Here is a 27,475-nt window from a genome sequence, read left to right as displayed (position 1 = left end):
TGTGTTTACCTTACGTTAACATCACATTCACCGACTAAACGTAAATGACTAAATCATATATTGAGATGAAGACCTCAGCATTGTATAATTTCAGTTAGTGTTACTTAAAAGTTAAGCATGCGCGCAAATCAATAACAAGATAATATTAAAACAGTTTAAACCTATTATAGCGTAATCAACTTCTTCCTCAAAACGATTCATGCATCAGAAATAGTATATCATTATTCTTATCTCCAAGTATAAGGAACTTTTTAACACAAATTTTGTTCTGTAAAATCGTTTGATGATTCTCTGAAGGTTTGACCACATGTTTTGACGTTTTGTATCTCACTGTTTTGCAGTCATTCATCTATGATATAAAGTTTCTGTTTCCGCTGAATGTTTTCTTAGACTAAGACATACGAATAATAAAAATTAAAGTCTTCTTAGCATTTTAATCAAACTCAAAATGTAAAACTTTAATTATCTCTATTCACTTCAAATGGAACTCCTATCTTTGCGCGAATAAGGGTTTAGAGTGAAACTTTTGTATCTCATACAGAAATGTTAAACACATACAAAAGATGAATTGTAATCAAACCCGCTAGGGACTTTACTGGTTCGCAAGCGTCAAAGAAGGAAAGGAACTAATGTAACTTATATACAAACCTTGTTTTAAAGTTTATCAAATTCACCTAAATTGATAAAAATGAAAATTGTGTTCTTGGCATTGTCAGATTTCTTGTTTCAATTTATAAATGTTCAGCATAAAGTTAACATATCTTTATAACTACTACATATACTCAACTTCAAAGACATCTCCGTGGTCGTTATATCAGATGACTGATACACAATTTATTTATACTATCAATGCGGATGTCGATCGCGTTATATTTTTTTATAACCCAATTCCTATCTGAACAAGGATCAGTCATGCACATAAAAATAAACCACGGTTAAATAAAAGCTTTAAGCAGATACGTTTATTTGAAAGACTGAAAAAGTCCAAATTACTGACGTAACGATCCTTGCTGAGAACATATTCCAAGCGTTTCATTCGGACAACATCGGTTATGATGACTTCGAGGAGTTTTTTGTTTGACCAAGTATCACTCCGATGAGTGTTCAACGTGTATGACAGAGGCACAGCGACTCCATTGAAAGGCATGATATGCTAGTAATTACTCGTATATGTGGTATAATGTTTTAACTATACAATAATTTCATCCTTTATTTCTTTAAGTTTCGGGTTGATCATATAGATTATACGGTTTAAATTAAAATACAGATATGTATTCCACAAACATTGAATTATGAAATAATTCTTGCAAAATCCATTTATAGACATCGTTTCTGTTTTATATAAAAGAAAAATGCGCAAAATAATCGTATCATTTGTTTTCACGAAAAGACCTGACGCACCATTCTTATTTACGTTTGCAAAATAATCTGAAAGGCTTTATGAAAATGAATGTCATGAAGGTCAATATGTGTGTGTGTGTGTGTGTGTGTGTGTGTGCGTGTGTGTGTGTGTGTGTGTGTGTGTGTGTGTGTGTGTGTGTGTGTGTGTGTGTGTGTGTGTGTGTGTGTGTGTGTGTGTGCGTGCGTGCGTGCGTGCGTGCGTGCGTGCGTGCGTGCGTGCGTGAGTGCGTGCGTGCGTGCGTGTGTGTGTGTTTGACAGCTAAGTATAAAATCTTGCTGATCTAATAGCAAAGGGTCCTCTGATCAGTAACATAAGTTACCAGCTTGAAGCATTAAATAATAAGGTGTCGACAGCTTGTAAAGATATGTCCCATTGCAATAACTGACATTACCTTAATATTGAATTTCGCTATTTCAATGCATGACAAGTCATAAATTGTAATAAGATAACGTGATATATTCAATTAAGAAATTGGAGACAATATTGTGTGGTTTTCTGTATCCACACAAAACATGTCATTCATCTAAATAATAAAAATACACCATGTGTCATTTATCTCTTCCTTTTTTATTAGTCTAGGAGACGTTGAGGAAAAGTAAGCGGCTTATAGAGGGCGAATGCTCATGTTTCAGTTTCTCAAACGTTATTTTCTTGGAAGTTGCAACACTTTTTAACCCCTGTCTTCTAATGATAATTTAACGAATAATGAAATAACATTTATTTTAAAAATATTTTTATCCGCTCAACACGATTACAATTGTGAATAATACATATAAAAAATATACTCGAACGTACCTAGTTCCACTTTAATTTACTACACATGTAATTATTTTTGAATTCATCAAAGACTTCTGTGTTTATTTTATTTTGATTTAGATAAGATATTTCAGGAATACTCGTGTCCACATGAGACTTTGTTATTGCATCGTGCTTTGTTGTTAACAGCCACATCGATTCTTCAACGTTTGTTTTAAAACAAACACGTCGATTCGGTGCAAAATGCAAAAAACAATAACAAAATAATGTGATACAAACAGCATGCGCATCTTTGAATTAATACAAATTCAATCTATCTAAACAAATCCAATAATGTGGATGGGGTTTGTAAATGATGACACATGCATGTGCACACACCTAGTCAAAAACTTTTATCATTTAACAACATATGTATGCAAAAAGTTTTTATTTACCAATTTAGCAAATATGGATGTTAATGAATTTCCGCTGCAGGTGCAACACATTGCTTAAGTAATGTTCTATTTAAATTCTAAGACTGTAACTAAATGACTATGTTTTATGTTTTCTCTTCGTAAAATATGACTTTTAACGCAATGGCTGTACATATGATCCATACGGAATCTGCATTTTTACCGCTTACATTTGACATCCTGTTATTATCCGCGACAATGCGACGTTAAATCAACCGTTTTCTTCAGATCTTGCTATGAGAATTGTGCACATGTACAATTCAATAATTTTTGCTTTGTTGTATGATCGGATTCATTGTTGACGAGAATTTTTTTAAACGGCAGTATCAGCTAGGTTTTGCAGATACAAATGTACTATACAATTAGACAAGCGTTTGTTTAATGAGTACACACGGATTCATACAATGGCAATTTAACAACAATTTAAAGTTCTGATCCGTTAGCCAGAGCTATTAAATTACCACGTAATCCTCGAGTTTGCACTTATTTCGTTTCTCGCATGATCTGGAACATACGAGAACAATACGTGGCATTGGATGACCTGCAAGTTTCGAGTTATATCGAACATTCTGGCACAGAATTCACTCGTTGAACAACTTTAAAATGAGTTCTTTTAAATTCAATAAACAAGTGTTTATTTGATTTGCCTTTAATATTCATTCCCAAATAACGTTCTCGTTTTTTATGCATGCGCATGAAAATGTAAAATCATTGGTTATTTTTCAAATCAACAATTAAACATAGAACGTGTTTTTTTTCTTAATTATTGGGAATCAAAATCCCCTTTCGCTTGTGTTTTCAGGCCGTGGCACGCGTGGTTACAGTCAAGGCATTTTTGATGGCGAGCCGTTAGACGAGTTTGCGGAAAGTCTGTAAGAAGAAGCAGACGAAAACAGGTATGACAAGATAACGTTCGAGGAGTTCCGAAACGTTTCCGAACCCAACGCCACGCTTGTGAGTGTGTGACTCCCCGCACCTGTATGGATATCGCAGAGACCATTTGAAGTAGACACAATTCAATAAGAAAGGCGAATGTAATTCATACAGTGAAATAATGCAGTCGAGTGAATCATCGATTCGGTTGTTCTGCATTTGGTGTCTGGCAATGGTCTGTGTATTTGTTGATGATTTGAAAACCCAACCAAAAAGCAATCGGATGGAAAAATGCGAATACAATTAAATTTGCTTTGGATGTGCATATTGTATAACTGAATAGGAACCAACAGTTTTGTAGTTTTTTTCTCTAAACGTAAACAATACGATGTGGAACTCGTATAAGTTTTTATTAGGGTATGTTTGTGAATGACCATTGGACCGGGACTGTAAACTATTGCCATCTTGTAACTGGTTCAACGGTTTGAATTAGATAATTATTTAGTGGTTCGGGCTAACGACAATAAAGGTATTATAATTATCTAATCTTCAACACGCTTCGATTCAATTTCATATCCTGACAGTATTCCGTAATAAATCATGGCGCCAGTCCACACTAAGGTGAATTGTGCGATATTACATGACGTCTGTATTTCATACGGGTTTGATGGAAAATTTAAAGTTGCTGACGTGCATTTATAATGCATTACATTGTATTTTAACAAGTGGGTCTGACATTTCAGACATTCATGTTTGATTTGTTTTCGTGGCTGTCATTTTTTCCAATGCTTCTGTCACATTGGTACATGTACACTTAAATATCGAGATTTTATTTGCCACTTATGCACATGATGTTTGCACATGTGAATTGTTTATATGGTGCTCAGATAAAGGGGCCTTTACTCAATAGCGCAGATGGTACGTTTATCATAAGTATGCCAAAAGTGTTTGTTAAGTGCATGTTTTTATTATTAAGCCACTATAGCGACATTGACGATTTTCGAAGTGTTAACAAAAGAGTACACATAATAAACATATCGGGTATTCCCTTAAGCATTCGTTCGAAGTGGATTCTATCAAAATGCGCATTCAATTCAATGAAGTTTTCTAGGTTAGAGAATAATGGAAATAAAATAAAACGTTTGTTTATACCAAATGTTGGATAGAAATTCGGACGATATCTGCATTTAATTCTCTTATTTAAGATATCTCGTGTATAGCACACAGACAAAACGGTCACAAAAAAAAAAAATTGTCTTTCTAACGCTATTTTTAATGTGTTATTGGAAACAAATATATATATATTTTTTAGCCATATACCAGATCTAGTAATCTGTAACCAACATTTTAAATTATGCATTAGCAAACGCTTGTGCAACCTCGACGCAGGAAAAGTTATTAAGAGGTACACTTGTATGTGTTGTAAATGAAATAGCTGAAATGTGTTTGATAAGTTCTAAATAAGTAATCAATAAATCAATTTATCGTGAGTGATCAGCAATCGCGTGCACACGTAATAGCTATTGAGTTAGCACGTAATTAACATCGCTTGCGCACGTAATAGCTTTAGCGTGTCCATGTCATGGCTTTCGCGTGTCCACGTCATGGCTATCTCGTGCGCAACATAGAGCGGGACCTCTAGGAGCAACTCGTAACCATGACCACACGTGGGATTACACAAGTGTTGATGTAGGTTAAACCTCATATATAGGCAATATACGTTTTGGATAAATTATGGACGAAAAGCGGTGAAATGCTATATATTTTTTACGATTTCGATTGATTATTATCAATAAACGAATATATCTTTTTTTAAATTTATGTCAGGTGTGTTATTTTGTTTGTTTGAATAAATAGTATACATTATTTTTAAAACTGTAAACAAGTCCATTTAACCTTGTACAGGTATTTTGCAAATTAAATGACGATCAATGTATTACCGTATGTGGTAAAGACCTGTTCATTATCTTCGATTATCATCATATCGGGCAAACACCGACCATGTTTATTCATACAAACGTGCTTCACGGTGACATACCTTTTTTCTTTTTTGCTGACCTTGAAAACATTGGTAGTTTTATTAAGATCGGGTCGTAATCGAATTTTTTTATTTATCTCTTCACTTCCTCTTTCAATCCTATAATGATACTTGACATTCATTTTTTTCTATGAACAAGTATATCATAGTAAAAAACACTCTTTTATTCTAATATTTCGCCCAAATGCGCTTTATCAAAGTTTACAAATATGAATTTACTACATAGTTATAACTGTCTTGTCTTGTCTTTATAACTATGTAGTAAATTCATATTTGTAAACTTAGTTTACAAATATGAATTTACTACATAGTTATAACTGTCTTGTCTTGTCTTTATAACTATGTGGTAAATTCATATTTGTAAACTTTGATAAAGCCCATTTGGGCTTTATTATTATTATTATTATTATTATTATTATTATTATTATTATTATTATTATTATTATTATTATTATTTAACTTGTTCTAAGTGGATGTTTTTCAGGCATTAGGTCGTGGGATTAACCAGAACGGCAAAATAATACTTAATTTCTAACTTAGGGCACACAGGCTGTTAACGTTCAGAATGTCTTATCATTCGCTTCAGCTTCCCACACAAATAAATCTAACCGAGTGCATGTATAAAACGCACCATTTATCATGCATTTTAATACATTTTAATGTTGCTACATGTATACATCGTTTTAAACTTTTATATTTTGTTAAATTTAAAGACCCAAGAGTCTTTGTTTGGAACGTAACATTCGTATCCTCAAAAAAAGAACGTTGAATGGCATGTATCATCTGTATTTGCAAGATGTGATATTTATTTGTATACGATATAAGTTCTAATCTGATTACGATTAGTCCTCTTCAATTTAACCCATTTATGCCTAGTTGACTCTCCCATCCTTCTAAATTGGATCAATTTATTTCCCAAATAAGGGATGTCAAGTATATTTATTTATATATTTAGAAAATTACTTACTGAAATTCCTTTAAGCAAACAGCGCAGACCCTGATGAGACGTCGCATCATGCGGCGTCTCATCTGGGTCTACGCTGTTTGAAAAGTCCTTTTTTCTAGACGCTAGGCATAAATGGGTTAAGGTTTTGGTCGGCCCGTCTTTTAATATGGTTATCTGTAAAACATAATTGGTTTTTAGTCGTAAAATAACGAAAGCGGATACCAACCTTAACCTCTAATCGATATCTTCCTTTTTCAAGTATGTTTTATATTTTTATGAACACCTACACTTAAATAAATGACAAATACCAGAACCTTTAGGGGATATTTGTAATTGATACCCTTCGATTTTACGATTGTTCTTGCGGTTGAAGTCAAATGATGAAGTATTTGAACTGACTAAGGACAGAGTTTGTATATGTTTGCTTCCCGGTAACAGTCATTGAATACAGTCGAAGCTCAATCGCCTGTGTGGACAATAAATACTGTTAAATTATGAATATAATATTGATTGTCCTTGTTGGTTATTATTCGTGCGATGCATATACGTTTGGAATTCGCGATATCAGAAAAATCATGAATATATAATGATGACATATTACAAAACATATATCAGTGTTGTATATTGACAATATATAAATATATAAATGTTCTTTACAAAAAATACTACGGAGCTTATGGAGTAAAACATACAGAAAATAACAACTTTAACCCATTTCTGCCTAGCGTCTAGAAAAAGGCCTTGGCAAACAGCGTAGAACCAGATGAGACACCGCATGATGCGGCGTCTCATCAGGGTCTGCGCTGTTTGCTTAAAGGAATTTCTGTAAGAAATATTCTAAATATAGAAATAAATATACTAGACATCCCTAATTTTGGAAATTAATTGATCTAATTTAGATGGATGGGAGAGTCCTCTTAGCATCAATGGGTTAATATTATGGTTCAGACATTAGCACGAACATTGCCTGTAACGTCTGAAGGTAGGCTTGCATATAATGAAACGGTTCACTAAATTATTAATGTAAAGGCATCCAAATTCTAACAGTTTCGAATAGTTTGTGTTATTTATTTAAGTATATACTGGGCGTATTCTTTTTCGAAACAAGTACAGTTTTGAAAACCGAAAGATTCACTTTGCCTTAGCGTTTGATGTGTCTTAATTGGCGGGTGAGGTCTATTGTGAACATACAAATTATGTATAATTTTAACGGAGGGAACGCCGATATTGTACCAACAGGAAGTAAAAGAGTTATTACATCACATCCTTAAAACTTGACAGAGGAATACAGTTAAATAGCAGTGGGTTTATACAAGTGAATGGCTTAAGTGGATTGTGTTTGCGATATCAGTCTATCCGTTTAAAGAGGACTGCAGTGCTAGATGTCCGGACGCTGGGCGCTTCTTTAGCATAAGGCTATTTGTGTTATTACAAACAAACTTTGTATATTGAGAATATATTGTTAAGGTCCTAAATATGGGTAACGCAAGTACGCGACCAAAGGGAAAATACTTAAACGAAATCATTTCAAAATGTACGAACTTGGAAATTGACGACGCAATTCAAATCTTCAAGGATTTCCAGCGGCAATCAGGGGGCAAAGGCAAGCTAAGTGAAGACGATTTTGTTTAAGTCTACATTGAAACTTTTCATGGAAAGAGCGAAATTTCCGCTCTTGCCAGAAACATATTTCATGCTTTCGATACAAACCATAATGGCTTTGTGGAGTTCGAGGAATTCGTCGTCGGGCTGAGCGTCACGGAAGCATGTCTTGTGGAAGCGGACCAAGAGATGAGAATAAAGAAAATGAAATGGGCCTTTGACGTTTATGACAAGGACAGGAGTAACACTATAGACCGCCATGAGATGCGTCTTATCGTCCGGGTAAAATTATTTATGTTTCTGTTATTTATGTAAATACTTAACAACGGCTTAAATAATGAAATTTGTGACATATGTGAAGTTGATAAATTATGCTAAAATTATGTTAATTTTTTCTTAGTATGCCCTGCAGCTCATGGATTCCGCAACAAAATAAAAAGTATAGATTATTTAAAAAAAAAGTGCTAAGCTTGTTGTCTTTGTTTCATTACTATCGTAAAATAGATACACGACCGGTCGAACTGCCTTCAAAACGACAAAAAACAAAAAACGTGATTATCTGTTCGTTGTTAGTAAGAAATATTATGAGTTTAAAACTAAATACCCCTGTTGGTAATCGTGCGTATAATGATATCGTCTCCTGTTAAACAAAATATATTACCGGCATTTATTAACTATAACGAGGTATTTGTCCATAGTTTGGTACTAATACATGTATATGTGTATATTTGTATCTTTCACAATGACGATCCATATACTAATTGTATTAATATATGCCGAGCGAACATTAAATAAAGCACAAATTTGTCATTTAACGTGAACAAAATCAATAAAAATTACGAATTATTAAATGACATGCAAATAAAATTTAAACATAGTTTGTTACACAGAATTACAAATTTGGTTAATACGTAGATCTCGAATCGTTGCGGGTTTGCAACATGTATGTGTATACAAAATAAACTACCATACTATAGCCCCTTACATTTGTAGAGAGACAAAACAATTTTTCTGAATTGTATATAAAAAAAAACATAACTTTACACTGAAAGGGACATTTTCACGTTTTGGTAAATTGACAAAATATAAAAAAATCTTTTAGATTCGCAAATTTTCGCTGTACTTATGATATTTGTGAGGAAACAGTAATACTGAACATTTACCATGCTCTAAAATATCCATTATAGGCATCTCTTGACGATTTAAAAACCTGAAAATTATAAAGCGTTGCAACGCGAAACGATTGAATAATTTGGAGAGTTCTGTTGTTGTCGTTATATTTTGTGACACTATGAGGATTGCTTATATAAAGTGTAAAATACATCACTGATTGTATGAGCATGGATGGCCGAGTGGTCTAAGCGATATACTTTTACTCCAGGGTCAGTGGTTCGAGCCCAGTTGAGGGTTACTTTTTTCTTTCTTTAATTTTATCCTTTTTTACTGGAGCTTTTTAGATCCAATCTTTACATTTATCAATATAAAGCATTTAATAACAAACTTCAATACATGCCAAAATCTGTGAAAAGGCCCCTTTAACACTTCACTTTACAAAACCTTCAACTGTGATGAATCGCAATGAGATATTACAGTAGATAGCGCGAAATTTACACAAAATGCTTTCAACATTGACTTGCTAATTTCATTTATATGAACACATACTTATGTGTTTACTTTTTATTGATATTTATTTTTAATAATTGTCTTACTAACACATGTTAGATGTCCGCATGATTCTTGGTTATTTTTTTGTATTTTGTTGTACAACAAATCTTGAATGCTTTAAAATGATAATATCACTGTAGATTAACTATTTAATAATTCAAAAAACGTTCATATCTTAGAACGAAATATTCAACCTATCGTAAGTTACTGCATGAAATAAGGTGTGAATCGACATGTAGGTAAATGCACAAATATATGCAAACATATGCATAGAACCTCACCATGCACAATATGACACATGTATATCTGTTAAGTAAACGCATACCGCGACATCGCTTTTTTACAAATTAAAATACACAACGGCACGCTCGCTGTAAAGGATGATATAAATGTAAAATTGTGCTTTAAGTGTATCAAAATGCTTTAACTATTTTACATTAAAACTCTACATTCCGAGGACTGTATTTAAAAATGCATATGTTGCCATATTCTTGAGAATGCTACATTTCAACATGGAGAGTAACTTGGTTCCTTGTTCCTTGTTCCTTATTCCTTATTCGAATAAGGAACTGTTACGTATTCCTTATTCAAGCTTAACATTTTTGATATAGGGTTTTAAAGAAAAATAATGCATACAATTCTTAAGAAAATCAAAACAAAATAACTCGAATACATTTACTTTATGTATTACATTACATGTTCATGTTTCTTCCTCGCGCTTGCATAGGATTTCTTGTTTAAACCGATACATAATTTCCAATTCGAAAACCAACTTCACATCCACAAAACCTAAAGCATATACTTTTATTTTATATGTATGTGATATAAAAGTGCAATCTTGTACATTTCAACGTGTCTGTTTTTATTAATAATCCATTTCCTTTTTCGCGGCTGAATTAGGAAAAAGGAACCAGTTCCTTATTCCTTATTCAAGCCGAATAAGAAATTTGTATTTTCTTAATTAAATATCAACGAAATTGATCCAAAGTTAACCACAAATAAATGAACATCATTATATATAGGTTGCATATTTAAATTACTAATTTCAATACATTTCTACTTAGTTTTAAGTAACGATAATCCAGTTCCTTATTCAGTTTGAACAAGGAATAAGGAACCGGTTGCTTATTCCTTATTCAAATCGAATAAGGAACTGGCATGTTTTGTTTTATACATTATAAATCAAAATGAACCAACGAGACAAATATCTCAACGAAAATTATTGTTAATGTAGGAAGGGTATAAAAATATTAATTGTAGTGCATTTCTACTATGTTGTATTTAATTAGAACATAGTCCTTATTCGATTGGAATAAGTAATAAGGAACTGGTTCCTTATTCCTTATTTAAATCGAATAAGGAACTGGCATTATCTTACTTAACAAATAAATTAATATGAATAAAGAGACGCGTAAATCAAGGAAAATCACCGTAAATGCAGGTTGGGCAGAAAAAATATATATTTATTACAGTACATTTCTTTTTAGTATTCTTTTGTAATGATAACATAGTGCCGTTTTCGCGGCTGAATAAGGAAAGCGCAACCAGCTGCAATATCTAAAAATATCAATTATAACTACCGAGAACAGTTGCAATTGTGTCGGTTCCCACGACTTTTAATCGCGCGCCAATGTTGAAGGTCGCCGGATGTAACGTAGGCATCCTAGAGATAGAAAACGCGCTTCCTGAGATAGAAAATCTATTGAAATAAAACCACCCAATTGCAGCTATGTAAGTTTTGGGTTACCGTTTTTAACTGAAGAAACCAAACCACAACTGCAACAACGAAATACAGAGGCATTTCGATGAAACTTTCCTGTCTAATAGAGGCACCTTGGCCGCTGTTTCCGGTTCAGTCTCACTTTAATGTGACATCAGTGACGTCGCACTGATGACAATGCTGTCCGGAACATTTGCATTCGTCATGTGCCGAGGTTGAAAGTCGCCGAATGTACCGTTGGTCTGCATGAGCGAAAAAAAAGCGTATTCGCACTAAAATATATCAGACGAAAACACATGTTTACAGCTAGGATGCGCGCTTTTTCGTTTCAATTATAAAATAAAATAAAATAATGCGGCATTTCGATGAAACTTTTCAAGAGGCACTTGGACCGCTGCTTCCGGCGCAGTTTTTCTTTTATGGAGACGTGTTGAAATCATTTTGCATTCTTAATCATTTCCCTTCGTAACAGTTTTCATATGAAATCGGAACAAGATATCTAAAACATGTTAAGTTTTCAGCTATCATATAGGCTTGACCAAAGTTCAGGGTCAGATAAGACCCCAAGAGCTGTATCAGAGATATAAATAACAAATCTTACACTAAACATCGCCAATAATAACGAATATAAAGCTGTGCTATTCTAGAATGATCCGAATTTAACTATCCGAAATTATGGCCTCCGAATAAGGAATTGGACGTTAAGTTAGTTCTTTATTCGGAAGCCTGTATTTCGGTCAATCACTTTCGGATATGTTATATTTTAGATGGCGTGTGGGTTAGTTAAGCATGATTATGTTATATGGACGTATTCTGTCACATTTCTTTTTATATTCTATTTGACGATACACGCTAAAACAAGTATTATTAAGACGATAATAAGGAAATGATATTGCCTTACTCAAACATAAATTGAAATTTACCTAAGTTTGGTAAATGTCGGTGCAAATCATGGTTAATGTAGGTTAGAAGTTAAAAATATTTATTGCAATATAGTTCTACCTAGTATTATTTTATAATAACACAGTTCCTTATTCAGTGCGAATAAGGAATAAGGAACTCGTTCCTTATTCCGTATTCAAATCGAATAAGAAACTGATATTTTCAAACTAAACAATCTATAAAAATGAACCAAAGAGACCAATAAATCATGAAAATCATTGTAAATTTAGGTTGGGTATCAAAAACATCAATTGAAGCACATCTCTACTAAGTTTCATTTAATGATAATCTAGTTCCTTATTCGGATCGAAAAAGGAATAAGGAACTGGTTCCTAATTCCTTATTCAAATTGAATGAGGAACTGGCATTTTCATACTAAACAAAATATTAAAATGAACCAAAGAGACCATTAATCAATGAAAATCATTGTTAATATAGGTTAGGTATCAAAAACATTAAATGCAGTACATCTCTACTAAATTTCATTTAATGATAACCTAGTTCCTTATTTGGATTAAAAAAGGAATAAGGAACTTGTTCCTTATTCCTAATTCAAACCGAATAAGGAACTATGTTATCATTAAATAAACAAAGTAGAAATGTACTGCAATTAATATTTTTACACCCTACATACATTTACAATAATTTTCGTCGACTCGTTGGTTATTTTTGATATATAATTTATAGAAAGAACATTCCAGTTCCTTATTTGATTTGAATAAGGAATAAGGAACCAGTTCCTTATTCCTTATTCAAACTGAATAAGGAACTGGATTATCATTACTTAAAACATAGTAGAAATGTATTGCAATTTGTATTTTACATATACAACCAATATATAAATAATATGTTAATTTATATGTGGTTAACTTTTAATCAATTTCATTGATGTTTAAGTAAGAAAATGCCAGTTCCTTATTCGGATTGTATAAGGAATAAAGAACTGGTTCCTTTTTCCTTATTCAGCCGCGCATAAGGAACTGTATTATAAATAAAACAAACATGTTTAAATGTTCAAGATTGCACTTTTATATCACATACAAGTAAAAAAGTAGTATATGCTTAAGGTTTTGTTGATGTGAAGTTAGTATTCGAATTAGAAAATATCGGTTCGGTTTAAACAAGAAATCCTATGCAAGCGAGAAGAAAAAACATGAATATGTAACGTAATACATAAAGTAAATGTATTCGAGTTATTTTGTTTTGCTTTACTTCATAAATGTTTGCATTATTTTTCTTTAAAACTCTGTAACAAATTTGTAACGGGTGAATAAGGAATAAGGAACTAGGGAAAAGGAACCAACCTACTCTCCATCATTTCAACTTCCGTTTTCGGAAGATCTAGCATCGATAATTTTTGTTTGGTAGGATCGTTTCGTCGATTCGTTGATATGTTGAACATAAACTGTTGGTATCAAGAGTACAAAGTATTAAAGGATTTTGAAAATTCGAGAAACAGTTATTTAAGAATAATGTTTCGATCTTTAATATAATATTTGAACCATTAACAACGATTTGGGGCTTGAATGCACGTATCGAACTTTTTTTTCTGTAAACAATCAAAATGCGAACATATTCAAACAGAATTGGATAAATATATTTTTGTATTGAATTGAGAACTGTATTTACCATGTTTTCAGGTTTGAGGACTATTTTATAGGATCATGTTCACAGATTGTCAAAATGAATAATCCCCCCCCCAAAAAAAAATAAAAAAAATAAATCATACATCCTAAAGTGAAAGAAAACGTAAAATTCATGCAGGCTAAATAATCTTCTGGACTAAGTTTTATTCCAAATAAAGCTTCATTAAAGAATCGGCGATTAACATAGAAAAAAACATATATTTGCGTTTGTAACACTTATCATATAATTTGGAACGAACGAGTAGTAATAACAGGAAATAACGATGCAGGTGCTAATTTATGTTATACGACGTTAACGTATAAATGGCACAGCGTTGTCGCGTAAGATTTGCTCATAAAGAACCCGGATTTGAATCCTCGCGAAAAGCAAAATTTATATTTCAACTTTTTTCTTGATGTTATAATTATTTTATATTATTCTAGACATAAACGTTTTGTAAGTTTATTATTTAAATGAACCGTTTGAAATATATGTGAGTTTGAGAACTAGTTCCGTCGTCGTGACTTAGTGGATATATAATCACCGTAACGTAGTGGATATGATGTTCGCCTAGATACCGGAGGTCACGATTTCAATCCCCACTCTAGGAGTGTTCATTTAATCTGTAGCAAAGAACGCCAAGTACTAATTCTATCCTAAAAATGGACTCGAGACCGTTAAAAAAACGTCTTAGGCTTTAAATAAAATTGAGCTGAAATGAAAAGGTTGAACATATGTTCCGGTAACGCCTATTAGGTGTTTGGCAACTATAATTATTTTCTGTGTCTATCAATATCTGTAGTGCAATTTGGTATGAAAACCGCCTTCCGCTTGACTTTTTAGGCCGTTGCAGACGTGGTAACAGTCGAATTGTTTCTCGGTGACGACACACCAGACGCGTTTGCTGATCGTCTCTTCGAAGAAGCAGACGAAAACAAGGACGGCAAGATAACGTTCGAGGAGTTCCGAAAAGCTGCCGAACACAACGACACGCTTGTGAACATGTTACTTCCCGCACCAGTATGAGTGGAGACTACCATTTGATACTTTGACCGTATGGAAGAGAACAATGCCCCAGGACCATTTAGCAAAATAAATGTGACATAATCTCACATATTAGCATTTGAACTGAGAATAAACGACTGTATACTTCATCATGTTTTCACCATTATACATCTAAAGATCAGTTTATTAACGAAAACTCAATTGAAAATGAAGTTGTTTGTATGGCATGCTAACAATTTTGACCCAAATCAGATTTCCTAGATCGATAGCCTGGTCAGAGCGACGTACAAGTATTTTATTCTTATTTTTTTCCTGTTATCCATGACAATCATGCAATCTGGAAATGTTTTGATTTCATTGATGCTTAATGTATGGGTGACATGTGATGTTCAACGCGTTAGCCGACAATCCTGTAAAAAAGGCCTCCATGTGTTTTTGAATTGATCGTTTCAATGCGATCACATCAGATGTGTTCATTTTCGGTGTTTATTTGTGTGGTGTAAGTGTTCCATTTCAAATAAAACTTCAAATGTGTTCCTAGACTTTATAAATATTTACTGACAGCCTGTTAGTAGAATTATACCACATTTTGTACGAAGCAAGTTCATTTAAGTTGAACTTAAGATTTAAGTTCGGATTCAATACGTAAATTTTATGTTAATACAACAGACTTGCAATTGAAAACACTACCATATGCAAGAGGTAAATGTTTCTGTTGCTACAACAGACTTGCAATTGAAAACACTACCATATGCAATAGGTAAATATTTATGTTACTACAACAGACTTGCAATTGAAAACACTACATATGCAATATGTAAATATCTATGTTGCTACAACAGACTTGTAATTGAAAACACTACCATATGCAATAGGTAAATATTTTTGTTAATACAACATATTTGCAATTGAAAACACTACCATATGCAATACGTAAATATCTCTGTTACTACAACAGATTTGCAATCGAAAACACTGCACATGTCTTTTGGTTCATTACGTTCACCTGCCATTCAGAACAATTATTCGCCGTTTTCTCTACGTAACTTCAAGTTTACGTTTGCGTGCAACAACTTGAAGTTTCCCTATCTATGGCATATACGCGCTGAATGTACTGAAGTTGTTCACTTGCGTATACAGAGGGGGTAATCACGTGATAGTCAAGATGGCGACGTCCATACCGAGACGGTTATTTTTCGCCGTTTTATACCCTTTATTACTTCTGTTGTTTTTTTTCCAAATGACGCTCACTTTCCAGCCATATCAGTAAAAGGTGTTAGCGTTGTTTTCGTATTTAAATTCGCTTTATATCTCGACTTTACTCCCCGCAAATTTTCTTAGTAGAGCCCTACTTAAGTCATCCAGCTTAGAAATTTTGCACCGAGTAAAGTTGATATATAGAGCGAATATTACTATGAAATGAAAGCAAGTAATTGTCTTCCTAATATGGCTGGAAAGTGAGCGGAAAAGAAAATAATAATACGAGTAATACAGGGTATAAAACGACGAAAAATAACTGCCTCGGCATGAACGTCGCCATCTTGTTTGTCACGTGATTACCCTCTCTGGTATAAACTGATGCACTGTACTTTGGTGTACACACAACTTCGGTCTTCAAACCCGAAGTGCGCTAGCTGTTTGGTCAACACCACAGTGCGTTTAAGTAGTACAATGTACATTAAATCAAAACGCACGTTGTGCTTGTCTAGTTATCCTCATTTTTACAGTACAGTCATGATCATCATAGTCGTCGTCATCATTCAAATCGTCTGTCATAATTCGACATTATTATCATCATCATCAAGGTCTATATCATCTTTATGATTATCATAATCACTAAATTCACCATCATCATATCATAATGTCTCCATCATAATCATCATCGCCATCCGCCATCAACATCATCATTGACAACAACAATTTTCTCATCACTAGATTATCAATATTTTAATAATCGACCAAGATCCCTTCACTTTGATATGAAAATATCAGGAATAATTATGTCTTGTTTCTGAATTATTGCTTCTGATAACGATGAAGATGATGGTTATGGTTAGGATAAGGATAAGAAAAAATGATGATGTTGAAAAGATGGATTATTGACCACTGCGACCAGCTTAATATTTTATGATCACTTACACCAAACATTGACCACAGTACACGTGTTCAATACCAAAATCTGGTTGAAAGCGAAGCGCTTCCCTACAGTAATGGGAGATGATCATAAATCTTGCGTTGACACCAGTGTGGTAAACAAGACATTATTCATTTTTGAAAAAGTAGCAAAAACGAATATAAATTAACTCTAAAATGGTGAGGGGTTTGTTTGAACTATTGCTTTAAAAGACAATATGTGCAGTGTTTATTCAACATTCTTTATTCATTATATTCATTAAATAATTGTTAAATGATGCAACTGTGGTTTAACCGATAAAATTAAGTACACCGTGTACATGTTTTTATACAAACAATCGTTCATGTATCTGATCATTTTAATTAAATGTATCGTCTCGATGGCAACTACAAATGTAACTGTTCACCTAAGTCACGCGTAACTTAATTTATCTGACCTCATAAGTGTTGCGTAAGTCCGAATTCGTTAACACTATTGTATGTGTACAACGAACATTGACTGTCAACATGTATTAAAATGCAATCGTTTTAATGTATTAATTTAAAAACACATGTCTCAGCATGAATATTGTAGAGGTATTGCCCGTGTTTACCTTACGTAAACAGCACATTCACCGACTTAACGTCAATGACTAAACCATTAAGTGAGAGGACGACCTCAGCATTGTTTAATACTAATTTCAGTTATTGATGCTTAAAAGTTCAGCATGCGCGCAAATCAATAAAACGATTATATTAAAACTGTTTTAACCTATTATAGCGTAAAATACTTCGTCCTCAAATCGATTCATGCGTTTGAAATGTAATATCATATCATAACGGTTATTCTTTTTTCCACGTATAAGAAACATTTTAACACATTTTTTTTCTGCACAATCTTTGGATGATTCTCTCAAGGTTTGCCCACGTTACTTTGACGTTTTGTATCGCACTGTTTTGCATAGTCTGGTTCCCAGCTTTTATTGTAAACAAATCTTTGTATACAAAGGGGCATGTAATCCAGACTATTTTTTTGCAGTCATTCATCCATGATATAAAGTTTCTGTTTCCGATGAATGTTTTCTTAGACTAAGACATACGAATAATGACAATTTAATCAAACTCAAAATGAAAAAAATTGATTATCTCTACTCACTTCAAATGAGACTCATTTATTTGCGCGAATAAGGGTTTAGTGTGAAACATTTGTATACATACAAAAGATGAATTGTTATTAAATCCAATGCTAGGGACATAACTAGGTCGCAAGCGTCAATGAAGAGAATGAACAAATGTAACTTATATACAAACCTTGCTTTCAAAGTTGATCAAATTTAACTTAATTGATAAAAAAAATGAAAAAAAAAAGAAAATTGTGTTCTTGGCATTGTCAATCTTTTATTTTAATTTATAAATGTTCAGCATAAAATGTACATATCTGTATAACTACAACATATATTCAACTTCAAATATATCTTCGTGGTCGTTATATCAGATGACTGATACAAAATTAAATTATACTATAAAAGCGGATGAAAAGTCGATCGCGTTATATTTTGTATAACCAAAGTGTTGCTAATTAAAAGAACTATTTTACATTTATCATGGGAACCGATTATGTTATTTGTGGTAAAACTCTCTTTATATTTACGAAAACCAAATTTCTATCTGAACAAGGAAAAGTCATGCTCAGAAAAATAAACCACGGTTAAATAAATGCTTAAAGCAGATACGTATATTTGAAAGACTGAACAAGTCAAACAAAAAATTACTGGCATGTACAGCTATAATAAAATAAAATGTGTAGAAGTAACAGAATACTATCATGTATGCTTAAACAAGTGGGCGTTGTTGTATTCGTTAATTGAAAGTAATATTATGTAAATACATACATAATATATGTACATAAACTTATTTTTATTATTATTTATTATACATCGTTTGTTTATTCTATTCTGCTTCTACCTCTTATAATAGTTAATAAATAAAATGATAAATCGAAAAATTGATCAGTAGATAAATGGATAAATGGATAAATGTATAAAATGGATAAATACATAAATACATTAAAAATCACGAATACACGAATACACTAACACATTAATACATTAATAAATTCATACATTCATACATTCATTCATTCATTCATTCATTCATTCATTCATTCATTCATTCATTCATTCATTCATTCATTCATTCATTCATTCATTCATTCATTCATTCATTCATACATTAATAAATTCATACATTCATTCATTCATACATTCATACATTCATTTAAAATAATGGTGAAAACCAAATAAGGATGTATTTATACTCTGTAAAGTCAGAGATTGCTTTTATTTCTCCTAGAACATTCCTAATCTGTTTGTCTAATTCCGTTGTTTTTTCCTAGTATTTTTTTTTTGTATGTCTGTAAAATAAACCAAAATTCCTTACCTGGATATGGGTGAAGTATTTTCTATTCATACAGACTTTCAACGCGCAATATGCCATAACGGGGAAGATTTGGGAATACGACTTAGTTTAAGTTTAAAAGAAAGCAGTCCAAAACTGACGTTACGATCCTTGCTGAGAACATATTCCAAGCGTTCCATACGGACAGAATCGGTTATGATGAGTTCGAAGAGTTTTTTGTTTGACTGAGTATCGCTGATGCAAGTATAAGGAGTGAAGAACCGGAGGGGAAAATGAGATGACTGCGATGGGTAGTCAAAGTCTACGAGTGTATTGTGACTGACGCAGATGTAAGCACTGCGATGAGTGTTCAACGCGTATGACAGAGACACAGCGACTCCATAGAAAGGCATGATATGCTAGTAATTACTCGTATATGTGGTTTAGTGTTTTAACTAAACAATAATTTCACCCTTTATTTCCTTAAGTTTCGGATTGATCATAAACGGTTTAAATTAAAATACAGTTATGTATTCCCCGTACAGTGAATGATGAAATCATTCTTTTAAAATCCATTTATAGACATCGTTTCCGTTTTTATATAAAAGAAAATTTCGCAAAATAATCGTTACATCTTTTCCATTAAAAGACATGACACCTCTTTCTTATTTACGTTCGCAAAATAGGAGTAATCTGAAAGTACAAGATCTTGCTGATAGAATAGAAAAGGGTCCTCTGATCAGTCATATAAGTTACCAGCTTGAAGCATTTAATAACATGGTGCCAACCGCTTGTAAAGATATGTCCCACGACATTTAATTGACATTGCCTTAATATTAAATTTCACTATTTCAATGCATGAAAAGGCATGAATTGTAATAAGATAACGTTTTAAAATCCATTTAGAAACTGGAGACAATAGTGTGTAGTTTTCTGTATCCACTCAAAACATGTTATTCATTTAAATCATAAAAATATAACATGTGTCAGGTTTCTCTTCTTTTTTATTACTCTAGGAGACGTTGAGGAAAAGTAGGCGGCTGAAAGAGGGCGAATGTTCATGTTTCCGTTTCTCAAACATTATTTCATTGAAAGTTGCGACACTTTTAAATCCCTGTCTTCTGATGATAATTTAACGAATAATGAAATACCATTTATTTTTATTAGGAAAATTATTTTTATCCGCTCAACACGATTACGATTGTGAGTAATAAATTAAAAAAATATGCTCCAACGTACCTAGTTCCAATATAATTTACTTCACATGGAATTATTTTTGAATTCATCAAATTCTTCCCTGATTATTTTCGTTTGATTTAGATAAGATAGTTCAGGAATACTCTCTCCTTATGAGACTTTGTTAATGCATCGTGCTTTTGTTGTAAACAGAAGCATCAAATCTTCAACTTTTGTTTTTAAAACAAACACGTCGACTCGGTGAATCGCTAAAAAAATAAATATGTTTGGCCTTACTTAAAATAAATAGCATACACACAGCATGCGCATCTTTGAATTAATACAAATTCAACCTATCTAAACAAATTTAATGATATGGATCGGGATTGTAAATGATGATAAAACACATGCATGTGCACACATCTAGTCACAAACTTAAAATTATCATTCAACAACATATGTATGCAAAATGTCTTTACCAATTAAGCAATTATGGATGTTAAATGTGTGAATTCCCGCTGCAGGTGCAACACATTGCTTAAATAATGTTCTATTTAAATTCTTTTCAGCGAAGACTGTAACTACATGACTATGTTAAATTTTATGTTTTCGCTTCGTAAAATATGGCATTCAACGCAATGACTGTACATCTGATCCATACGGAATCTGCATTTTTACCGATTACATTTGATAGCCCTGTTATTATTCGTGACAATGCGACATGTAATCAACCGTTTGCTTCAGATCTCGCGATGTGAATTGTGCAAATGTGCAATATAATAATTGTTGCTTTGTCATACTGTCGGATTCATTGATGACGAGAAGAAATTTTAAACGGCAGTATCAGCTAGCGTTTGAAGATACGAATGTACTATACAATTAGACAAGCGTTTGTTAAATGAGTTTTTCAACAACTCAAAAATCGAGCTTTTGTCTGACTTGCCTTTAATATGCATACCCAAATAATGTCCTCGTTTTTTATTCATGCGCGTGAAAAATTAAAATCATTGATTATTTTTCAAATCAACAATTAAAAAAAGAACGTGTTTTTTCTTAAAGGGGCCTTTTCACAGATTTTGACAGATATTAAAGTTAGTCATTAAATGCTATATATTGGGAAACATTGGATCTAAAAAGCTCCAGTACAAAGCAAGAAAACAATTAAAGAATGCAAAAAGTAGGCTCGAACCAATGACCCCTGGAGTAAAAGTCTATCGCTTAGACCACTCGGCCATCCAGGCTCATACAATAAGTGATTTATTTTATACTTTATATAAACACTCCTCGTAGTATCACACAATATAACGACAACAACAGAAATCTCCAAATTATGCAATCGTTTCGCGTTGCAACGTTTTATAATTTTAAGGTTTTTAGAACCTTAAGGTTAAAGATGCATATAATGGATATTTTTGAGTATGGTAAATGTTCAGTATTACTGTTTCCTCACAAATATCATAACTACAACGAAAATTTGCGAATGTGAAACATTTTTTTTTAATTTTATCAATTAACCACAATGTGAAATCAATCAAACTCCTCTTCCGCTCGTGTTTTCAGGCCTTGGAACGCGTGGTTACAGTCAAGGCATGTGTGATGGCCAGCCGCCAGACGAGTTTGCGGATCGTCTGTAAAAGAAGCAGACGCAAACAAGTATGGCAAGATAACGTTGGATGAGTTCCGAAACGTTTCCAAACCCAACGCCACCCTTGTGAGTGTGTTACTCCCCGCACCTGTATGGATATCGCAAAGACCATTTTGAAGTACAAATAAAAAAGAAAGGCGAGTGTAATTCTTACAGTGAAATAATGTAGTCGAGTGAATAATCGATTCGGTTGTTCTGTATTTGGTGTCTGGCAATGGTCTGTGTGTTTGTTGTTTATTTGTAAACACAACCATAAAACAGTCAGATGTAAAAATGCATTTAAATTTGCTTTGAATGTGCGTATTGTATAGCTGCATAGGAACCAACAGTTTGTTAAGTTTTTATTAGAGTATGTTTGTGAACATTGGATAGGGACTCTAAACTATTGTCATCTTGTAACCAGTTCTACGGTTTGAAGTAGATAATTATTTAGTGTTTCGGGCTTACGACAGTAAATTAAGGTATTCTAATCATCTAAGCTTCAACACGCTTCCGTTCAATTTCATATCCTGATAGTATTCCGTAATAAATCATGGCGCAAGTCCAACCAAAGGTGTATTGTGCGATATTACATGACATCTGCATTTTATACGGGTTTGAGGGAAGATTTAAAGTTGCTGACGTGCAATTTTAATGCATTTCGTTGTATTTTAACACGTGGTTATGACATTACAGACCTTAATGTTTGATGTGTCCTCGCGGCTGTCATTAAATCCAATGATTCTGGCACATTGGTACATGCACACTTAAACACAGTGTATAAACCAATTGTATCATCCCAGGATGCTGCGATGTGATTGCCATGGCGAAATGAATATTTGACATAAGTGCGTCGCTAGAAAGGTCAATTATTTTCCTTTGTTGTCATTATGATGGTCTTCAAACAGTAATTAATATTCAGATTTGAATGCAGATTTCTCGGGCATGCTGTTATGCATTGTATATATTGAAATAAGGATGAAATGCGTTACTGATCACCGAACATCTCGTCAGATTGTCATGATCTAGTTTTGAAATCTTTGTTGTACTGGCGTTTTAACAAATAACAATAACTATTTATACATCAGATGTTAGATTAAGAATGTGCACTTTCGATCAGTACAACGTATTTTTGTGATTCTTTCTTACATCAGATATATGCATTTAATACTTTACACGTGTGCTTCTACGTCTGTATCAATTATTGCATAAACTGAATCAATCATTTGTATGATAATAGCGATTATTATGTATCAATTTATGGGATTTAAATATGTGATTGAAGTAAACATGTCATTATTTCGTCCTCCTAAATGTTTTAAACACATACGAACAGTTTCATTCACTTAATTAATTACCTATGTTTAACACTGGCGGTTAGTCTTGGTAAGAAACAACGATATAATGTGTTATCTATAAATAGATAGCTGGCAAACACATGCATGCTTACGTGTTGGTTAATAAATGTGAAGAGACTGTGGAGAATTGGTATTACTCTTTTCGGTTTAAGGAATATAATTTGCAGGTATTTCTGTACATTATTTATTAAGCTGAAAATTCGTTCTATGTTTATATGCATTCATGATATAGCCGCTGTTGCATGGCCTATAGTAATACGGGATTTCAGTAATTCGCACACGTAAGTGTACATTATATACATTTTCCTATGTTTTGGAAAAATAATGCAAATTCTAAATCATCCAAAATCAAGGTTACCCTTTCATTATAAAGTTGAATTCTAAATCATCCAAAATCAAGGTTACCCTTTATTGTAAAGTTGAAGAAAATATCGTTTCTTGTTTCTCTCTCAGGTAATACGTTATTTTACACAGATTGCCAGTACGAACAGTTTATGCTGCTGCTGGTGGTGTTGCTGTTGCTAATGATGATACCAACTTTACTGATGATAACGATGATGATGATCATCATGATTGGAGTGATAGTAATGATTATTTTGGTGATTTATATTAACTCTCTGCATTTCTTGGAAAACATTAATATAGAACTAAATTATTGCTATTTTACAGAAATATGGAGGACGAGTAAAAAGAAGTTTTTGGCTTGGACGGTAGTTTTGCTACGGTAAATTGCACGTCACCCCCTATGAAAACTATCTCTGCTGAAACACCACTTGACCTGAGTAAAACATGTCCCCCATCAGCCAACCAAAGTTTCAGTGGTGATTCTTTTTCACATTTTGAAATTCGTATTGTTTTTGTTTCATTATTTGGAATAATACTTGAAGATTTTAACTTTTTTGGTATGATTTGAAAGTTTTTTGAATACGATAATAATTGTTTGTTGGTAGCACATCATGTTGAGATTTTTATTTTCAGGTTTCTACTTTCATGTTTTGATGTGCAGTGATTAATTGTGTGTCCGAAAACGCTTGTTGAAAAATCACAGTAAATGCATTGGAATTCTTCCATTGTGCCTAAAACAGACAAAATACAAGACTTAATCAAATATTGTTAATCACAATAAATGATAAAAAATCAGCAAAATCGGCATAGATTTATCGCAATAATTGATACAGAATGCATATAATGTAATCGCAATCAATGATACAGCATCACTGCAATAGTCAACAGTCATTTTAAAAACATCTTGTGTATTTTAATAAATATCTTAGTATATTCAAATGCCGATAGATTATATGTACCATAACAGTTATTTGACTTCAATTGCAATATATTACATACAAAAATATGTATTAGTCAAAACAGATTTTAGACAAAAAAGGATATTTTGGCATAGATCAACAGGTGTTTTCCAGTTTTCTACGGTGATTTTCAATGTTTTCATAAACAACATCTTCTTCGAAGCGTATTTTTACGTTCTCAAGGGAAACTTAATTCTCTACGACATCTCAAGTACAGAGTTTACTTACTTTTTTTCAGTATTAATCCATTGATTTGTATCAAAATTTACAGCGGTATGTAAATATTGCCGTTACGCCACGGTAATCACACCGCAACATCCTGGGATGATACAATTTGTTAATACACTGTGTTAAATATCGGGATTATATTTGCCACTTATGCACATGATGTTTGCATATGTGAATTGTTTTCATGGAGCTCAGATAGAGGGGCCTTTAGTCGTAGCGCCAATGGTACGTTTATCAGTAGTATTCTAAAAAAATTGTGTTTACTGCATGTTTTACTACACATTAGTACACATTGTAAACATATCGGGTATTGTATCGAAATGGGTATAATTATTAGTTTACAGTATGGAAAAAATGTGAACAATTCAATGAAGTTTTCTAGGTTCCGGGAATAATATATGTTAAATAAAACGGGATTGTCTATAGAAATTCGAAAGATATCTGCATTTAATTTTCTTATTAAAGATATCTCGTGTATAGCACACACAAAAAATCGGTTGCAACCTACTAATGCTATTTTTAATGTGTTAATGGAACAAAAAATATTATTTAAACGACATATCCTACATAAGGACTTGACACATTTTAACGAAAATTTACAGGAATTATTATTGTTAGACCCTCGTTAAAATGTGTTCAAATCTTTAAGCTCCGCTTAAGAAAGTACAGTAAAAACAAGCTCTACTTGAATAATATTTTATTGCATTTTCTTTCGTACATGCATTCATACAAATATACATATAGTGCATAGTGCATAGAGTAGATATAATACAAATTGATGTTATCAAATGTATAAAAAAAGCAAAAGGGTTGGGTTACAAGTTTTAACAACATTAGATGACGACCCTTCCCAGTATTTCCGATTCGGTAAATAGGGACATTCAAAGTAAACAAAGTAAGTGTATTAACAATTCAGTAAGTAAATAAATAGACTTTAGCTGACGACAAAAACATTTAGGAAAATGTATTAACCAGGGGTTTAGTGTCATTCACAGTTTTACACTCAAAATGGTTAAGAGAAAAATGTAAACTAAGTTTAAAGAGAATGTTATATTATTATATTTAACTAAACTAAACATATATATACACAAAAGAGGAGAAAACAATTATTTTTTTTTATAAATAATTAATTAATTAAGTAATAGCTCCACAACAAAGAATACAAAATTACAATAAATTGCTCCACACAACCCGGCTCTACAAACAACAATATAGAACATAATCTGCAGCGAAAATGCTTTAGCTCTGTTGCATAAGATGAACAAGCGAACAACATTGAAAATGTGTTTACAGTCAAATATTTATATGAACCTGTTCGAAGTCTTAATATATCGTTGAACTTCCAAAAATAACATATTGTTTTGGTTATCAGTTAGTTCTGGGATACCGTATAACAGTTTGTTTGCATTAAGAGTGTGGTATGGACGAGTGTTGGTAAAAAGCACGATACGTTGCTCGGAGAAAAGAGGACATTTGAAGAAGAAATGATCTACGTCTTCGACAGCACTAATACAAGCGCATTTTGGATGGTCACGTAGGTGGTTTAAGTGTAAATCGGAATTTAAGTCGCTACAGTGGTTTCTTAGCCGAGCATGTAGAATGTGTTGCTTTCTTTTGCCAACAAGGAAATACGAAGGAACTATAGGAGGATTGTACTTCCGCTTTACAGGCACTTTTAAAACTAGAATGCGTTGGTAAAGACCTTGTATCGATGTCAAGTTCGTTCAATAACTTAAGAGACGACGGAATAGTTGAATTTGAGTAAATCGCAAGTCTGCGGGCAATTGTTGCATAGTCGCCACGATTACGTAACAAGTAAGGAATGTTATCTGTTGTGGCTGGGAAAATATCGTTTAAATATTGTGGTAAGGCACCTTTATTGTGTTTATAAACGAAAACAAGTTTTTGAATTTTCCGTCTGTCATCGAGGGAAACCCAACCAATTTCTTTTAAAAGTAGAGTAATTTTAGTTGGTCTTATTAATCCTGTTACAATACGAGCTGCATCCTATTGAACAGTTCTTTTTCGTATTTTGCGCAGTTGTCCCAGACAATGGACGCATTCTCTAACAAAGGTCTTAGATAATAGACGTATATTTGATTTAGTGTTTCCCGCTTGAGTTTGAATTTTAGCATTCTCTTGGATCCAAGTATTTGGGAAGCTGATTTTGTAATATTGTATGTTTGTGCCACGAACCGTCTTCACTTAGCGTAATACCGAAATGTTTATGGTCATTTACAAAGGATAAA

At 32.8% G+C, this 27,475-nt stretch overlaps 2 protein-coding genes across 2 annotated transcripts in view; both read left to right on the top strand.

Annotated features, from left to right (window-relative positions):
• The window catches only part of LOC127863038 (hippocalcin-like protein 1), a 113,546-nt gene that overhangs the window by 7,624 nt on the left and 78,447 nt on the right, over positions 1-27,475 (top strand). The window lies entirely within an intron of this gene.
• LOC127863040 (hippocalcin-like protein 1) lies at positions 7,797-15,518 on the top strand. Its single transcript, XM_052402461.1, has 2 exons — positions 7,797-8,351; positions 14,866-15,518. Exons 1-2 carry the CDS (start codon positions 8,259-8,261, stop codon positions 15,046-15,048), a joined length of 276 nt encoding a protein of 91 aa, XP_052258421.1. The 5' UTR covers positions 7,797-8,258; the 3' UTR covers positions 15,049-15,518.

Source organism: Dreissena polymorpha, chromosome 16, assembly GCF_020536995.1.
Source record: "Dreissena polymorpha isolate Duluth1 chromosome 16, UMN_Dpol_1.0, whole genome shotgun sequence".
NCBI classification, from domain to species: domain Eukaryota; kingdom Metazoa; phylum Mollusca; class Bivalvia; order Myida; family Dreissenidae; genus Dreissena; species Dreissena polymorpha.
Note: the sequence above shows the minus strand (reverse complement) of the source record. Positions and strands in the feature narration are given on the sequence as shown.